The sequence below is a fragment of the Bubalus bubalis genome, chromosome 6 (genome assembly GCF_019923935.1).
Source record: "Bubalus bubalis isolate 160015118507 breed Murrah chromosome 6, NDDB_SH_1, whole genome shotgun sequence".
Taxonomy (NCBI): Eukaryota; Metazoa; Chordata; class Mammalia; order Artiodactyla; family Bovidae; genus Bubalus; species Bubalus bubalis.
This window is the reverse complement of record NC_059162.1, coordinates 44,692,338-44,711,873: the sequence shown is the minus strand read 5'-3', so window position 1 is coordinate 44,711,873 and position 19,536 is coordinate 44,692,338. Positions and strand designations below refer to the sequence as shown.

At 37.6% G+C, this 19,536-nt stretch overlaps 1 protein-coding gene across 7 annotated transcripts in view; it reads left to right on the top strand.

Moving 5' to 3' along the window:
- The window catches only part of SNX7 (sorting nexin 7), a 164,135-nt gene that overhangs the window by 24,269 nt on the left and 120,330 nt on the right, over window positions 1-19,536 (top strand). For all 7 annotated transcript variants that reach the window (XM_025288225.2, XM_006049771.4, XM_006049769.3 and 4 more), the window contains exons 2-4: window positions 11,583-11,765; window positions 18,694-18,804; window positions 19,145-19,309. In XM_025288225.2, the coding sequence (XP_025144010.2) occupies window positions 11,583-11,765; window positions 18,694-18,804; window positions 19,145-19,309 (459 nt within the window). The remainder of the gene's footprint in view (window positions 1-11,582; window positions 11,766-18,693; window positions 18,805-19,144; window positions 19,310-19,536) is intronic.

Genomic DNA, 19,536 nt, shown 5'->3' with positions numbered 1-19,536 from the left:
CTTCGTTTTCTGAATGTTGAGCTTTAAGCCAACTTTTTCACTGTCCTCTTTCACCTTCATCAAGAGGCTCTTTTAGTTCCTCTTCACTTTCTGCCTTAGGGAGGTGTCATCTGCATATCTGAGGTTATTGATATTTCTCCCGGCAATCTTCATTCCAGCTTGTGCTTCTTCCAGCCCAGCATTTCTCATGATGTACTCTGCATAGAAGTTAAATAAGCAGGGTGACAATATACAGCCTTGACGTACTCCTTTTCCTATTTGGAACCAGTCTGTTGTTCCATGTCCAGTTCTAACTGTTGCTTCCTGACCTGCATATAGGTTTCTCAAGAGGCAGGTCAGGTGGTCTGGTATTCCCATCCCTTTCAGAATTTTCCACAGTTTGCTGTGATCCACACAGTCAAAGGCTTTGGCATAGTCAATAAAGCAGAAATTCAGATAACCAAAATACTGGAGCTTCAGCTTTAGCATCAGCATCGGTCCTTCCAGTGAATATTCAGGGTTGATCTCCCTTAAGATCAGCCTACTGGCAGTTAGGTGGTGGTCAAATGCTGTCTCCTCTACTTATTAAAATAGCAGTTAGAGTTTGAACAAGTGATTTAACCTGGTTCTTCATTTGAAAACAAAAGGTAAAGTAGCAGCTACTCAGTAGTATTGTTACCTAGTTTAAAAAAGGGGAAGAAATAGAACATATTCTACAGGGTCATGGTAATGTTTGCATAATTCACATAAAGCCTTCAGGCAGACAGTGTCTATATACATCACATTTATTTGTCTCTTTTTATCCTCTTCTTAATCATCTGAAATCCAAGGAGAGATATGACGTCTCTGAGGTTACAAAGGAGAAAACTGAATCTCAGAAAAGTAACATGACTTGACCAGGTTCACATGGCTAGTGTATGTCTAAACTTGAGTAAAGAATCTGCCTACAATACAGGAGACTGAGGTTTGAGCCCTGGGTCAGGAAGATCCCCGGAAGACCTGGAGAGGAAATGGCATCCCATTCCAGTTTTCTTGCTTGAAGAATCCTTTGGGCAGAGGAGCCTGGGGGGCTACAGTCTGTGCCGTCACAAAGAGTCGGACACAGCTGAGTGACCAACACCTTGACTGCCTAACCTTTTTCTTTTACCACTTTTCTTTTTGTCCAGAGAGGAAAATTTTATCAAATAAAATTATTTGTGACATTTCTATGGTTAGTCTCTAACTTTATAGTGCAAAAACCCTGAAAAAGCCCAAGTATATTCAAGGCAACACTGTTAGAAAATAGAAAAAAAAAAAGGATAAATAAATTATGGTATATGCATACAAGAGTATATATACTGCATTACACTGGAAATTATGTCAAACAAGATTATTGAGTGTTGTATGCCCCTTTATAGAACCCGACACAGGCTGGCTTTTCCCCCAATCACATTTTCAGCAGTGTTCCACAGAAGGCCTTTCTAATTTTTATTATTATTATAAGCAGGCAGATTGGAAGGAGTTGTAAACCAAAACACAGCTGGTAAGTCTAAATTTAGGCCCATCAAGATGAGTGTCCCTCATAACAACATGGTTTCTCAAACTCCTTCCATGGTAAGTTGCATTTTACCAGATGTCTCTTGGTGTACGTGTTTCTCGTACATCAGCAATTTTATTTGCATGGCCTTTTCATGCCAGTATTCTGATTTATCACACTTCTCACATTGATTTTTTCCCCCCTCTGCTTGTAAAAAGAAAATAGCTGTTTGTGCACAGATGGTGGATGCAATTTAGTATTATCAGAGTAATTCATGTTATATTTATGAGATGTTCTGGAGTCGAATCTTAGGGAGGGATATTAAGGAAGGACACCTCTCAGAGAGGTCATATCTCACCTTTCAACCTGTTTCTTATGGAGTTTATCTCCTGAGCACCCAAATATTGGCAGGCCGTTGTTTGTTTTAAATTTCAGTTGTGTATTTTATTTACTTCAGTAGTAGAACTTTGGAACCATCAAATAGCATTAAAGGAGGGAGGCAAAAGCATTTTTCAGAAATTATTGAAGTTGATTGTTAACTGGTTAAAAAAATGAATGGATCAAAGATGAAATGTTTTAATTATAATTCCTTCCTTCCTTTCTACCCTTACTTTCTTCTCTACACATTTATTCTGTGCCATTCTGTATACAGAAGTGCTCATTTGCTAGGGCTGCCATGGTGAAGTACCACAGACTAAGTGTCTGAAATAAATTAATTTTCTCACAGTTCTGGAAGCTAGAAGTCTGAAATGAAGGTGTCAGCAGGGTTGGTTCCTTCTGAATGTGTGAGGGAAGGATCTCTTCCCTGCCTTTCCGCTTGGCTGGTAGATGGCTGTCTTCTCCCTGTGTCTCATAACATGCATGTCTTTGTCCAAATTCCCCCCTTTTTGTAAAGATCCCAGTCATATTGCGTTAGCACCCACTTCAGTGACCTCATTTTAACTTGATTTCCTTTGTGAAGCTCCTATCCCCAAATAAGGTCACATTTTGAGGTGGCAGGGTTCGGAGTTCAACATATCAATTTTGGGAGGACATGGTTCAACCCACAGCAGATACTTACAATAAAACAAAAGTAACAACAAGGAAAACTTACCCTTATTTCATAAGTGAGTTTGTCAATAAATTGCAGCATGCTGCTGCTGCTGCTAAGTCACTTCAGTTGTGTCCAACTCTGTGCGACCCCATAGACAGCAGCCCACAAGACTCCCCTGTCCCTGGGATTCTCCAGGCAAGAACACTGGAGTGGGTTGCCATTTCCTTCTCCAATGCATGAAAGTGAAAAGTGAAAGTGGAGTCGCTCAGTCGTGTCTGACTCCTAGAGACCCCATGGACTGCGGCCTACCAGGCTCCTCCGTCCATGGGATATTCCAGGCTAGCACAGTGTTAATGTCCATTTATTTTAGGAAAGTCATCTACATGGTTTTTCTTATAGTGAATGTGCTAATTTGGAATAAGAATAAAAGACAGTGCCATCTTGGTTGTTTCCATATCTTAGCTATTGTAAACAGTGCTGCAACGAATATTGGGGTGCATGTGTCTGTTTGAATTATGGTTTTCTCAGGGCATATGCCCATTAGTGAGATTTTTGGGTCATATGGTAATTCTCTTTCAGTTTTTTAAGGAATCTCCATACTCTTCTCCAGAGCAGCTGTATCAATTTACATTCCCACCAATGGTACAAGAGGGTTCCCTTTTCTCTGCATCCGTTTGTAGATTTTTTTAATGATGGCCATTCTGACTGATGTGAGGTGATACCTCATTGTAGTTTTTGTTTGCATTTCTCTAATTATGAGTGATGTTGAGCATCTTTTCATGTGTTTGTTGGCCATGTGTATGTCTTCTTTAGAGAATTGTCTGTTTAGGTCTTCCACCCATTTTTTGAGCTCTGTGACAACCTGGAGAGGTGGGTGGTGGGAGGGCAATTCAGGAGGGAGGGCATATAAGTGTACCTGGGGCTGATTTCATGTTGATGTATGGCAGAGACCAACATGATACTGTAAAGCAGTTATCCTCCAAAGGAGGGGGGGACCTATCATAAAAGAGAGAGAAAAAAGGCAATGACTTCCTGCAACAATGTGACTTACTTCTCTATTATGCATATTCAGGCTAACCATCCTTAGGTGTTTTGGTGTATGCCTCAGTGTGTGTTTGTGTGTTCACTATGCTCGCTATAAGTATTCAGTGTTATTTAAGAAGTTTAAGCATGCAAATAATTTCCCCTCTGCTTTAATCTCTTGAAAGGAAAAAAAAATGAAAAGATGTATTTTCACTGTCTGAAATATCATAAGATAATGGACATATAACCAAATACAAAGAATGAACAAATGTATAAATGAAGTTGAGGGCAGGGGAAGGAAGAGAGAGAACTAGGGGAGAAAGAGGCATGCATTATCGTGGAGGTGAGACCTTTGGAAAGAACAAATTTTAACGATCCATTTCTCCTGAAAAGCATCAACCACAAAAGGTTAAATGGAGTTCTTTTTGGTTAATTACTTCTTTGGATCTCAAACACTTATTTTCTTCACTTATTCATGTCCAAATGTAAATCTTTTAAGTATCCTCAGTGTATTTTCTTTTCCTTTTTCTTTGAAGTGAATATAAAACTCTTTGAATAGTCAGTTTTATTGAGGTTTTAAGAATGTTTCTGAGTGATTCATAGTAATTTAAATCTTTCTACTGAAATCTTGGAGGTTGCTAAATTTCAGCCTGTAATTTTCTTCCTTTGCTAGATATTGAAGCATATTTTTATGACACCACACTACACTCATTGGAATTGTGAGCTTTTGTAAATTCATGCAGATCTTTCCCACTCTACAAAAGGATGCATTTTAAGCAGAAGAAATAGAATGCTAAATTATGTAGTAGGTAAAAGAAGTGGGTTGTGGTAAGTCAAAAGGGTGACTACAAAGAATGCCAGAGCACGTGGTTGCATGCACTGTCAGTGAAATTTAACGCACATTTGCCCATCAGATTAAAATTTGTCAGCTTAGAAAACTATTATTTATATGAAATGAACATTGAGAGAGATTTTTGTACTTGCTGATTGCATGTTCATTCGGAACCTCTAAATTCTGTTGTAATAACTGCTTAGAATTCCATTGTGTTAGCATCCCATAATTTTGACAATCCCATTTTCTTGTGATTCTGGGCATATTTTTAAATTTCCTTTTGAACTATACAACTTTGATGAGTTCAGAAAAAAAATCAAGCAATCAAATGTGTAATCCAAGGTCTTCTGCCAAAATGGCCCTAGATACTCTTTTAACTTATTACAATGGTTCTTACTGTTTATGAACACATTAGATACAGTGTTGACTCTAAACAATTAAAAATCTTTCTACAAAATAATACGCATTTATTTTAGAATATTTGTAAACACAGAAACTCAGACAGGAATATATTAAACTCAAGAGGAATCCTGACACTTGAAATAACTTCTGTTAACTTTTTGGTATAACTTCCAAGTTCATGAGCACATGCATATTATGAGTCGCTCTTTGTTACTTTTTCTCTCATACCCTCTGGACCCCCTCTGTCATAAACACACAAACACACATACATGCATTAGAATCTAGTTAAATACAAATTTTATAAGCTGCTGTTTTCTCTTAGTAACACACTATGAACCTTTTCCCAAGTTTCTATATATTCTTCTAATACATTAATCACTTTACTGTATTCTATTATATGGATAGACTTTATTGTATTCTGTCATAGGGATATACTGTAATTTATCTCACTGAACTTTTGTTGTAAGACATTTATCTCCATGTTTTTTGTCTGATCAACCCAACTGTGATTTGTTTTCTATTCCTAGGTCTAAATCATGCCTAACATGCATATATTTTCTAGCATTTATATCTTATATTATAAATACCAGTCTTCTCTTAAAGGAACCAGAGCTCTTTGGATAAATGTCTGATTCCATGACTGGGGGCAGGGAAAATAAGTATAAGGTAAATCTGAAATATCTTTGATATGCCTGAAAATAAAGTGCTCACGGGGTAATGAAGACATCAAAAACATACAGATGCCAGTTTTAAGGGACTCCTACTAGGCAAGTTTTGGACACTTAGAACATCAAAATGAATTATATTAATGAATTATAACCCATTGAGTAAAATAGGTTATACTATACTTATAATTAATTGGCTAAATAAATACTCTTTATCCTCCTTAGTAGGAAATCTACTGATAATATCAAAATTGAAAAATTAGGAAAAGAGTATATGTGTTATTTTGAAGTAAAGAATGTAACAAGAAACAAATATAGCTAAGAGTTCTGAATTTACTTCTAAGGAGTATGAACTGATAATACTAATACCAGAACATGGGATGCTGCATTATTTTTAATTTGTTTCATTTTATTTTAAGCCTTGTTGAATAATTTGACTTTTGAAAACTATGAATATATTTTTAAATTTTGAAATAATTTCAGACTTGAAGTCTTGCAAGAATGCCACAAAGAATCTAGGTCTGCTGGTTATTTACCATTTCACAACATTTGCTTTCTGCCTCTCTGTAAATTGAGTAAATTGGAAACATATTTCTCATAATTAAATCTCTGTGTATTTTTGAAAACAAGGACACTCTCCTACATAATTACAGTGTAAGTATCTTAATCAGGAAATTAACATTGACATAATACTATTAATATATTCTAATCCGCAGACCCTTTCAAAATTTTCCAGTTGTACCAAAGATATCTCTTAGAGAGAAAAAAAACAAAGGTTCTCAAAGGTTCTCCTCCTTTGGTACAGAATCCAGCCTAAGATCATGTGTTGCGTGGTGGTTGTCTCTTAGATGGTTGTCAGCAGTCTGGAACGGTTCTTTTTTTTTTTCCATCATGGTATTAGTATGTCTCCTCGTCTCAGACATACTAATGTTTTTCTTCTTATTATCTTAATTTAACTATATCACCATTTTTAGTTAAATTTGGTATTAAGAACAATTTATTTTTATTCACAGTCAAGGGATGTGATGACCTGTGATTACATTTTCATTCTTGTTCTTTTTGTTTTCCTTAGAGTTCATCATTCATTCATTTATTCATTTTTTTAAGGCCCTCCCTTTCTCCCTGTCTTGTTTTCTCTTCCTTTTCACTTTTTTTGCATCAATCTTAATTCATTTACAAAGTCTAACATGGCATGCTTCCTTTCATTATGCTTAGAGGTTTCAGATATTCGGTCAGTCTCCTTCCTTCCTTCTTTTCCTCTTTCTCTTTCCCTGCTTACTTTGCTCTTTCTCTTTCCTTTCTCCCTCTTATTATTTCCTCTTTATAACCTTGCCTCTCTGAAGTCTTTCAGCTCCTCTCTGTATAGGTTATTCTCTAAGTCTGCTGCAAAACTGTGAACCTGGAACATTCTTCCACTGTCATCCCAGGAATTTCCTTTAATTCTCTTCTCTGTTGAATCTCCTGCTTTTAGATCCTATTTCTTCTTTCTTGGTATATGCCCTTATTTTGGAAAAGTGAAGTCCTCCAAAGAATGGATGCATGGGAAGTCAGATTTTGAAATCTTTCACACCTGAAATGGCTTTATTTTTCCTGTGTACTTGAATGACTGTTTATCTGGCTGTAAATAGTTCTAGGTAGAAAATACTTTCCTTTAAAAATTTTGAAGATACTAATTTATTATGATTTTGAGAAATTTGAAGGCATTCTGATTCCTGACATTCCTGTTGTATTTTGCCTGTTTATATTCTCTCTGGAATTTAGGCTTTCCTAAATTTTTTTCCTAAGCTTTTAGGAATTTAAAAAGCTCTACGATTATGAAATGTCATGGTAATGGAAGCTTGTGGGAGCATTCCCCACCCCACCATTGTCTTGTTCATTATGAGGAGATCTGATAGACCCTGTCAATCTGGAAATATTTCCGTTTGGATTTACCGTCTTCATTTTCTGGAATTATTTTCACTCAGGTTCTGTCTACCTGGATTCTTAAATTTTAAAAAATATCTTCTTTTCCTTCTCATATTCTTTTGGTCCAGCTTAGTTCCTGAGTTCTATCTTTGGAACTTTCTGTTGAGTTTTTATCCTTTCATCATATTTCAGCTTTCATGAACCTCTTATTTTTTTGGTGTCTCTGCTGTTCTCTGAATTCTTAAAAAATATAACACCTGTTTTCATTTATGAATTTGATTTCATTCTTATCTCTCATACTTTCCTCTCTTGGTAAGCATTCTCTTCTCTATTCTGTCTGCCTCTCATATTCTCTCTGTGAATCTTTCACCTCAGAGCCTTCCCACGTGTTGAGATGTTTGGTGGTTCCTGCACCAGGTAATGAAAAGCCACGTTGACAGTCAGTGTTTTGCCAGGAAGAGGCTGCCCTGCAGGGTTAGTCTGCAGAGGCTCGGCTGATTCCCCAGGGCGCTACAGCTGTCAGTTTTTCTTGGAATGGTCAGCTAAGCGAGGAAATCTCCAGCTATTATGTGCAGTTTTCCATCTTGCTGCCACTTTCTTGGGGCCAAATGATGGGAAAGGACAGGATATCTTTCCATCTAGTATGTAGGACTTTCCCTTGCTATCTGTATTTTCACAGGGCCTGTCTATCCCTCCACCCTACCTGGTGTCCTTGAATTCAGAGGCACTCCAGGAAATTTCCAGTTTTCTGCAAACCTGGGAAAGAAAAGTCACCTGATTGCATGGGGTATGTGAGGGAATCTGAGGTACCAAATCTCTTTTGTTTTATGAGCTTTTCAACCAATCCCCATATTTAGCTCTACCAGCTTTCTGAGTCTACAGGTTTCTGGAACCTCTGCCTCTTGAATCTCTCTGTGATCCTCTGTCTCCGTGTGCCTCCTTCTTCCCAGTTAACCATCCTGTCCTTGGTTTACTTTAGCTTTTTTTTTAGTGGTAGCTTTTCAGTTACCACTCAACCATCAGAGTTCCAGTTTCCAAAAGATAGTTTACATCATGCTTAAGTTCAGTTCAGATCAGTCACTCAGTCATGTCCGACTCTGCGACCCCATGAACCGCAGCACACCAGGCCTCCCTGTCCATCACCAACTCCCGGACTCCACCCAAACCCATGTCCATTAAGTCAGTGATGCCATCCAAACATCTCACCTTCTGTTGTCCCCTTCTCCTCCTGCCCTCAATCTTTCAGCATCAGGGTCTTCTCCAGTGAGTCAGCTCTTCGCATCAGGTGGCCAAAGTTTTGGAGTTTCAGCTTCAGCATCAGTCCTTCCAATGAATACCCAGGACTGATCTCCTTTAGAATGGACTGGTTGGATCTCCTTGCAGTCCAAGGGACTCTCAAGAGTCTTCTCCAACACCACAGTTCAAAAGCATCAATTCTTCGGTGCTCAGCTTTCTTTGTAGTCCAACTCTCACATCCATACCTGACCACTGGAAAACCATAGACTTGACTAGATGGACCTTTGTTGGCAAGGTAATGTCTCTGCTTTTGAATATGCTGTCTAGGTTGCTCATAACTTTCCTTCCAAGGAGTAAGCATCTTTTAATTTCATGCCTACACCATCTGCAGTGATTTTGGAGCCCAGAAAAATAAAGTCAGCCACTGTTTCCACATCTATTTGCCATGAAGTGATAGGGCTGGAAGCCATGATCTTAGTTTTCTGAATGTTGAGCTTTAAGCCAACTTTTTCAGTCTCCTCTTTCATTTACATCAAGAGGCTCTTTAGTTCTTCTTCACTTTATGCTATAAGGGTGGTGTCACCTGCATATCTGAGGTTATTGCTATTTCTCCTGGCACTCTTGATTCCAGCTTGTACTTCATCCAGCCCAGCATTTCAAATGATGTATTCTACATATAGGTTAAATAAGTAGGGTGACAATATACAGCCTTGACATACTCCTTTTCCTGTTTGGAACCAGTCTGTTGTTCCATGTCCAGTTCTATCTGTTGCTTCCTGACCTGCATACAGATTTCTCAAGAGGCAGGTCAGGTGCTCTACTATTCCCATCTCTTTCAGAATTTTCCACAGTTTGCTGTGATCTACACTGTCACCCAACTCCAGTACTCTTGCCTGGAAAATCCCATGGATGGAGGAGCCTGGAAGGCTGCAGTCCATGGGGTCGCTGAGGGTCGGACACAACTTCACTTTTACTTTTCACTTTCATGCATTGGAGAAGGAAATGGCAACCCACTCCAGTGTTCTTGCCTGGAGAATCCCAGGGACGGGGAAGCCTAGTGGGCTGCTGTCTATGGGGTCGCACAGAGTCGGACACGACTGAAGTTACTTAGTATAGCATAGCATAGCACACAGTCAAAGGCTTTGGCATAGTCAATAAAGCAGAAATAGGTGTTTTTCTGGAACTCTCTTGCTTTTTTGATGATCCAGCAGATGTTGGCAATTTGATCTCTGGTTCCTCTGCCTTTTCTAAAACCAGCTTGAACATTTGGAAGTTCATGGTGCACCTATTGCTGAAGCCTGGCTTGGAGAATTTTGAGCGTTACTTTACTAGCATGTGAGATGAGTGCAGTTGTGCGGTAGTTTGAGCATTCTTTTTTGGCATTGCCTTTCTTTGGGATTTAATGAAAACTGACCTTTTCCAGTCCTGTGGCCACTGCTGAGTTTTCCAAATTTGCTGGCATATTAAGTGCAGCACTTTCACAGCATCATCTTTCAGAATTTGAAGTAGCTCAACTGGAATTCCATCACCTCCACTAGCTTTGTCCGTAGTGATGCTTTCTAAGACCCACTTGACTTCACATTCCAGGATGTCTGGCTGTAGGTGAGTGATCACACCATCGTGATTATCTGGGTCATAGAGATCTTTTTTGTACAGTTCTTCTGTGTATTCTTGCCACCTCTTCTTAATATCTTCTGCTTCTGTTAGGTCCATACCATTTCTGTCCTTTATCGAACCCCTCTTTGCATGAAATGTTCCCTTGGTATCTCTAATTTTCTTGAAGTAATCTCTGGTCTTTCCCGTTCTATTGCTTTCCTCTATTTCTTTTCATTGATCACTGAGGAAGGCTTTCTTATCTCTCCTTGCTATTCTTTGGAACTCTGCATTCAAATGGGTATATCTTTCCTTTTCTCCTTTGCTTTTCGCTTCCCTTCTTTTCACAGCTATTTGTAAGGCCTCCTCAGACAGCCATTTTGCTTTTTTGCATTTCTATTTTTTGGGGATGGTCTTGATCCCTGTCTCCTGTACAATGTCATGAACCTCCGTCCATAGCTCATCAGGTATTTTGTTTATCAGATCTAGTCCCTTAAATCTATTTCTCACTTCCACTTTATAGTCATAAGGGATTTGATTCAGGTCATACTTTAATGGTCTAGTGGTTTTCTCCACTTTCTTCAAATTCAGTCTTAATTTGGCAATAAGAAGTTCATGATCTGAGCCACAGTCAGCTCCCAGTCTTGTTTTGCTGACTGTATAGATCATCTCCATCTTTGGCTGCACATAATATAATCAGTCTGATCCGTGTCGACCATCTGGTGATGTCCATGTGTAGAGTCTTCTCTTGTGTTGTTGGAAGAGGGTGTTTGCTATGACCAGTGCATTCTCTTGGCAGAACTCTATCAGCCTTTGCTCTGCTTCATTCTGTACTCCGAGGCCACGTTTGCCTGTACTCCAGGTGTTTCTTTACTTCCTAGTTTTGCATTCCAGCCCTCTAAAATGAAAAGGACATCTTTTGGGGGTGTTAGATCTAGAAGGTCTTGTAGGTCTTCATAGAACTGTTCAACTTCAGCTTCTTCAGTGTTACTGGTCAGGGCATAGACTTGGATTACTATGATATTGAATGGTTTGCCTTTGAAAGGAACAGAGATCATTTTGTCATTTTTGAGATTGCATCCAAGTACTGCATTTCAGACTCTTTTGTTGACCATGATGGCTACTTCATGCTTAGCCTGTTATTTTTTACTTTGAGGGTTTGTACCTTTTTATGATTTTTGTCTTGTTTTTGTTTCTTTCTTTACTGTCATTTTTAAAGTGGGATTTTGTTATGAAACAGAACTAAGCATATAATATATTTCCACATACTTTATTTAAGCAGGAGTCCAGTTATCCTTTTTGTTCTTGACATATATGATTAGTATTTGTATTGTCTAAGAAAAAGAGGGTTTCAACTCTTTTCCCCCTAAACATTAATTTTCAATGTTTTATTCATAGGATGCCTCATTGATGGACATGAATTCCTTTAGCCCTCTGATGCCGACGTCCCCTTTATCAATGATAAACCAAGTCAAGTTTGAAGATGAGCCAGATTTGAAAGATCTTTTTATTACAGTCGATGAACCTGAAAGCCATGTTACTACAATTGAAACTTTTATTACTTATAGGATTATTACTAAGGTAAGTATTTAATGAACATTTTCTTGACTACAGTTGCTTCTTTGAACTTTTGGAACTACTTTTTGTTCACTTTGATACTCACGTTAGAGAATTTTAGCAGAATTAAGTACTGGTCTTTCAGCCATTTTGAATAAGACATTGCATCTTATCTATCCTTCACTTGTCCTATATGAATTTGGATTAACTTGAGTACCAGTCACTTGTATTTTAGCCATTGTGCTTCTTAAAATAAGAACATTTTAATGTTTTAGTTTAAAGATGATAAACATATCTGGGAAAGAAGTTTCGCTAATAAAGAAAACAACTGGTTCAAAATATAATGCAGTATTCTGTATTCACATTTCTTCTGAAGATTACAAAAATGTTTTTTCATTTGTTTTCCAAATAAGAGCACATGGTGGGATTTCCCTGGTGGTCCAGTGGTTAAGAAACCACCTTCCAATGCAGAGGGACATGGGTTCAATCCCTGGTCAGGGAACTAGGATCCCACATGTGGTGGGGGCACCTAGGCCCATGCTCTGCAACTAGAAAGCCGGTGCACCACAGCAAAGACCCAGCAAGGTCAAAAAAAAAAAAAAAAAAAAAAGCAAATGGTTACTTTATCTCTTTATCTTCTGTATGAGATGCTTTTAGTTGTTTAGTGATGCAAAGGCAGAACAGATCTGGAATCCAAGTCTCCTTAATCCTCAGACAAGGCTCTGTAAAATGACGGCTTACACTAACAAAACAGCCAAATAGTATAATCCTTTTTACGATGATAATCTTTGTGTAACAGCAGCCTTTAAGAATTCTGTTTATAAGTCATAACGTTTTGTTTGTGAAATCTCACTCTCTGGAAGTGCATCCCTTTTGTAGCTGAAAATCTTTTGGACTCTCCACATACAAGCACTTCCTTCAGTACGGCCTGCTAATTATGTTGCACTAAGATGCGTGTATCTCAGCTCTTCACTCAGATTCTTAAAATCCTCCCTTGGCTCCTCATTTCCTACAGAACAAGGTGCAGACTCCTTTGTATGACATTCAGAGCCCCTCTCAGTCTGGAGCCAGCCTACTATACACAATTCGCCTCTTACTGCCTACTTTTAAAACCCCTGCTCTTCACTCGCATAGAACTGCCTCTTTTATCTGAATATTCTAGGGTATTTCTTGCTCTCATAACTTTGCATATGCTGCTGCTTCTGTCTGGTATGCCCTTCCCACTTTCAGACAGAAAACTACTGTTTATTTTTCAAGATGCAGTTCGAAACGATGTTCACCTCCTCTGCTCCCAGAAGCTAAAAATCCTCTTTCTACTGTTTGCTCACACTGTTCTAACTGAACTCCTAAAGAAAATGAGATATGACAGTGCAGAAAAGAAATTAAAAGACTATGCTTAATCCTTCTAAGCCTCAGGTTATTTTTTAATCTTTAAAACTGAATATTTTTGAAAATAAGACCTGGTTTTGTACAGTTGCTGTAAGAATTAATTTAGGATGGATAATCAATGTAAAACACTTACCAGGGTGCCTGACACATGATAAGTATTCAGTATTTGCTACCTACCTGTGTGTGTGTCAGTAACTACGTGTGTTTTTTATTTATTCCCACTGAGTCTGTGAGCTTCTCAAGGTAGGTAATTGTATCTTAAATTATCCATAATTCTGAACACAATCCTTGGGATATAGCTCCTAAGTCATTTAACCTTTTGGTGAGTGGGTGAGTGAAGAAATTTATAGTGTCAGAGTCCTGTCAAAGGCTGCAGAGCAAAACAGCATGAAGTAGAATCTTTGTTGCTCCCTTTCCTTGCTATTTAATTAACCTCTGTGTGCTTGGTTTCCTCATTTGTAAATAAGATAATAATACTAACCTAATAGGATCTTTGTGAATATTCCATGTGTTAATACAGACACACTGCTAAGAACAGAACCGTATTTCTCCTGTTACTGCTATTATAATCATAATCATCCATTTTCATTATCCTTTCCAGCAAAGATTTTGTGACTGAATTATTTTCCCCTCATTTATTTCTTTCAGTAAGACACTTTATAAGCCATCCTATGGATTTCATTCTGATCATAGACACACAATTCTTATGAATTATCTGTATTGCATCATGCTTTACATGTGCTGCTGTTATAGGAATAATAGTAGTAGTGAAAGCGATAATATTATAGTGTGTTAAACTAACTTTTATTGTGGGACTATTTTGTGCCAGGCAGTGTTCTAACCACTTGATACATAATAATATTAACTCATTTGAAGCTTACAGCAATCCTAGATCTTGTGATTTACCCCCATTTTGTGGGTGAGGACACTGAAACTTAAAACTTGCCAAAGGTTACACAACATAGTCATTAGCTGAGCTAAGATTTCAATCTAGACAGTTTATTTTTACACTATAGAGAGAGCTTCCCTGGTGGCTCAACAGTAAAGAATCCGACTGTAGTGCAGATGATGCAGGCTCAGTCCCTGGGGCAGGAAGATCCCCTGAAGGGGGAAATGGCAACCCACTCCAGTATTCTTGCCTGGGAAATCCCGTGGACAGAGGAGCTTGACAGGCTGCAGTCCACGGGGTTGCAAGAGTCAGACATGACTTAATGACTAAACAACAATAACAATAAAACTATATAGATTTTCATTATACTTTTGTGCATCCATACATGATTGTGGCAGACTATCTTTCAGCTTAACTGTTATAAAGTGTGTACCTTTGTTATCTATTTGGTTACTTTTACTGCATCCAGTGGCCACAGGACTGGAAAAGGTCAGTTTTCATTCCAATCCCAAATAAAGGCAATGCCAAAGAATACTCAAACTATTGCACAATTGCACTCATCTCACACGCTAGTAAAGTAATGCTCAAATTCTTCAAGCCAGGCTTCAACAGTACATGAACCATGAACTTCCAGATGTTCAAGCTGGTTTTAGAAAAGGCAGAGGAACCAGAGATCAAATTGCCAACATCTACTGGATCATCGAAAAAGCAAGAGAGTTCCAGAAAAACATCTATTTCTGCTTTATTGACTATGCCAAAGCCTTTGACTGTGTGGATCACAGCAAACTGTGGAAAATTCTGACAGGGATGGGAATACCAGACCACCTGACCTGCCTCTTGAGAAACCTGTATGCAGGTCAGGAAGCAACAGATAGAACTGGACATGGAACAACAGACTGGTTCCAAATAGGAAAAGGAGTATGTCAAGGCTGTATATTGTCACCCTGCTTATTTAACTTCTATGTGGAGTACATCATGAGAAATGCTGGGCTGGAAGATGCACAAGCGGGAATGAAGATTGCCAGGAGAAATATCAATAACCTCAGATATGCAGATGACACGATCCTTATGGAATAAGGTGAAGAAGAACTAAAGAGCCTCTTGATGAAAGTGAAAGAGGAGAGTGAAAAAGTTGGCTTAAAGCTCAACATTCAGAAAACAAGATCATGGCATCTGGTCCCATCACTTCATGGCAAATAGATGGGGAAACAATGGAAGCAGTGACAGACTTTATATTCTTGGGCTCCAAAGTTACTGCAGATGGTGACTGCAGCCATGAAATTAAAAGACACTTACTCCGTGAAATAAAAACTATACCAACCTAGATAGCATATTAAAAAGCGGAGACATTACTTTGTCAACAAAGGTCCGTCTAGTCAAGGCTATGGTTTTTCCATATGGATGTGAGAGTTGGACTGTGAAGAAAGCTGAGCACTGAAGAATTGATGCTTTTGAACTGTGGTGTTGGAGAAGACTCTTGAGAGTCCCTTGGACTACAAGGAGATCCAACCAGTCCATCCTCAAGGAGATCAGTCCTGAGTGTTCATTGGAAGAACTGATGTTGAAGCTGAAACTCCAATACTTTGGCCACCTGATGCGAAGAGCTGACTCATCTGAAAAGACCCTGATGCTGGGAAAGATTGAAGGTAGGAGGAGAAGGGGACTACAGAGGATGAGATGGCTGGATGGCATCACCGACTCAATGGACATGAGTTTGTGTAAACTCCGAGAGTGGCTGATGGACAGGGGGGCCTGGCGTGCTGCAGTTCATGGGGTCGCAAAGAGTTGGACACAATTGAGCGACTGAACTGAACTGAACTGAGTATATAAACTGTACCTATATATATTAAAATATGTATTACAGATACAAAAATATAATCTTTTAGTAGATGTATATCTCATTAGCAAACAGTCTTTTCTTTGTTATTTACTTAGTATCATTTATTTACTGATATATTTAATAAAGTTCTATTGAGTGCCAGTTATGTTGAGGCACCATGTTGTATGTTGAGACTATGCCAGCGATTGAGACAGACCCTCTGCCTTCGTGGAGTTTTCAGTACGGGGACACGGGGTGTTGATGATGGATATTAAACACTTGTATGGCTTATTGGTTAATTATAGTTATAAATATTATGACAGAAAAATACAGAATTTTATGAGGATGGTGGTGGTTTTTCACAGCAGGTGAAAAACTCCATCTAATTAGGAGATTCAGGGATGGCTACCCTGGGAAAGTTTTAGTTTTATAAACATTTATATTCATGGACACTAAGATTATAAGGATAAATGCACGTACTCTTTTGCCTACAGGTACACTGGCCGTCCCTACTTAGGAATACTTAAGAGTGCGTGACTGTAAATAATTGTGTCAGGAAGCCCACGTTCCTGGCACCTATTCCCCTTACGAGAAATTACCCTGATTCTCCAGGTTGAAACATCCAAAGTAACTGCTCTGAAGAAATACTTTCGGTTTCAGAGATCTAGAGGTGTGCCTTGCCTTAGGACATGTGGGAGTAAGAACTCACGAGGTTTAATGAAGGTTTTTCCTTTCACATCCTTATCATGAAGACAGACTCATAAATGCCTGCCAGTATGTGTCAGTAGTTGGTGATAAAAGTATATTCTTGATTCTAAATTCATTTCCCTCAGAAAAATAGTTTTCTAAATCTTCAAATTTTAGAGTAACTATTTGCCCATGACTGAAGGTCAGTATTTGCTAAATAAATGCATTTTGAGGTATTGTCTTTCAGTCCTAAACTTCAAGTACCCAGGCTCTTATGTTCAGACATGAAAAATTAAACACCATTTACGGTTTACCTTCTATAGAAAAATGTATTCTAGACTAGAAAAGAGATAAAGCTTCCAAACAATAGGAAAATTTGATGACAGATTTCCAACTTAGAAGGACTTATGTTCTAAAAAGTTATTTTGGAGGACAAATAATATGTAACTTATAACCCTTTGAAGGCCAATGAAGTCTTAGAGTAGGAAGAACGAATGTGCTGTCCTTAAGGTTTGTACTTATTCTCTGCTTTCTTCTCTTTATTGTGGTATGATAGAGAACTCGTAAGTCACTGGCAGGGTGATGAGGACAGAAGCAACCAATTATTTGACTTGATTTTATGTCTTCCTGTTGCTGGAATTTATACAAGTTTCTTTTGTGTCAATTTGAAGTTTTGGGAATTCTTAAGGACATGTAATGTTCAGTCTTATTTTAACTTCACAGTGTTTGAGTGTTTTTATTGTTAAGTATGGCAACTTATTTTTTCTTGGAAATTGGTAGTAAACCTGTACACATGTACCTGGGATGTAGAGGTGTCAGTGGGTATTGTTTAACGAGTCACTTTATGTTTTGTGTGTATATGTATGTATGCATGTGTGTGTATTTGCATATATATATGTACACATACCAACTTGTATATATATTGTTAAACTGTGTTTCCACTAGATTTAGTTGGCCTATTTTTACCACTTCCACAATTTGTACCATTTTGCATAATAGATTTTGTAGTTTTTTTTGAACATGTAGTTCCTTAGACTTCTGCATCTCATTTACCTCTACTTTTTCCCACTAAAAAGGGAGTGTTTTGCTAAGATATATTTTATGATATTCTAAACATTCACTTTATGAGAATAAACCTTGGCAAGTGTAGATTTTGTGAACCTTATTTTATGACAATTAAGATTACATCTTATTTTGACTTGAACTGCTTAATTTTACAATTGTGTTCATCTGTGTGGGTGATTGATATTTCTGGTGAGTGTGAAATAATGTGTTATTTATTCCATATTTACTCCTCCAGGAAAATCTCAAACAATATTTCTGTATAATTTTCTTAAAAACTATTTAAGTGACTTTTTTTCTTATAAGAGGTGAGTGTGCATTGTCTAAGCTATTTTTGTGTTTGGCTTGTAATTCAGGTAATAGAGGTGAGGTTGATATTGTACCCATGTTCTTCTTGTCATATGTGTTGGAATAGATTCTAGTTTGTTGAGAACAGATATTTTAATGTGTTTGCTTAACTTTTAGGAGTTTAGGCATATAGTTCAAAATTCCTTGAGAAATGACAGAAAGATTTGCTTTTCACATTAAATTTCCGTTAATAACATTTTTAAACAGTGGTAAAATCACTCTGGTTAATGTTAGAATTCTCAAATACTAAAAGCAAATTTTAGCAAAGCAATTCGTTTGAGCAGATTCCAAGGAAACATTTTTTTTCTCAGTTATGTTCAGGTTATTTTTCCAAGTTGCAAAAATAGGACTTTCCTCAAATTCTGAATTTTGATCATCTTGAGAAGTGAAATATATTTGAAACCTCAAGTCAGAACACACTTTCTTGTTAGCAAGAAAGTCATGCCAAAGATAATAGTAGTTAAAATCTTGTGGAAGACAGATGGTTGCTCTGAGACAGATTTTTCAGTTTGGATTTTAAATTTGAGCATGATGTTTGCTTTCTTTCTGGGAATACTGGAAAGTTTGCTTTGTTTCTTCTGCTACATGAATTGATGACTGCAAAGGAAAAAAAAATGTACAGGCTGACAAACACTGAATAATTAGAATTTGTTAGTTTTTCTTAGAGACCCATTTATTTCAGAATGTCTAAAATAACATTAGGCAAATGTCTTCTGTCTTATATTGCATGTGCTGTTATTTTTTCCTACTTTCTTCAGACATCTCGTGGGGAATTTGACTCCAGTGAATTTGAAGTTAGGAGACGTTATCAAGATTTCCTTTGGTTGAAAGAAAAACTTGAAGAAGCGCACCCCACTCTGATTATTCCAGTACGTTTACTTTTTTTTTTTCACAGAATAGCTGCCATTTTGTCTTGTGAATCATTAGAATGTCTTAACACCCAATTTCAGACCTTTGATTCAATGCAATTCATTTATCTGGGAAACATTTGTTTTTAAACTTTTCAATCTATGTACAGATTTGTTTTTTAAAACTATTGTAACGTGTTAAGATTTTCTGGTATTTGGCTCTAACATTGTGAATTTTGAAAAATTATTTTTATAAGAAATGATCACATGTTCAAGTAGTCTTCCAGAAAGAAGAAGTGTAGAATTCCTTATAATCCCGTGCCACAGAATGCTCAGATTCCTTTTTATTTTTTTGCCCTAGCCATTGCCAGAAAAGTTTATAGTGAAAGGAATGGTGGAACGCTTTAATGATGACTTCATTGAGACACGAAGGAAGGCATTGCACAAATTTTTGAACCGAATTGCTGACCATCCAACTCTAACATTTAATGAAGACTTTAAAATTTTTCTTACTGCACAAGCTTGGGTAAAAAATTGTAATTTATACTCATATAATCCTTCGGTATTTGTACATGTAGTAGGTTGTATGCTTTCTCTATTTACCTTTTTAAATCAGGTAGTAGTAACCTTGAATTAAGATGGAGTTTTAGACATTTAAGAAATATCCTTCGGATACAACCCTGTATCAAGTCTACACATGAACGTTATGAAAATCATGTACCTTTCTCACATATACATTCTCATATTTCTTTT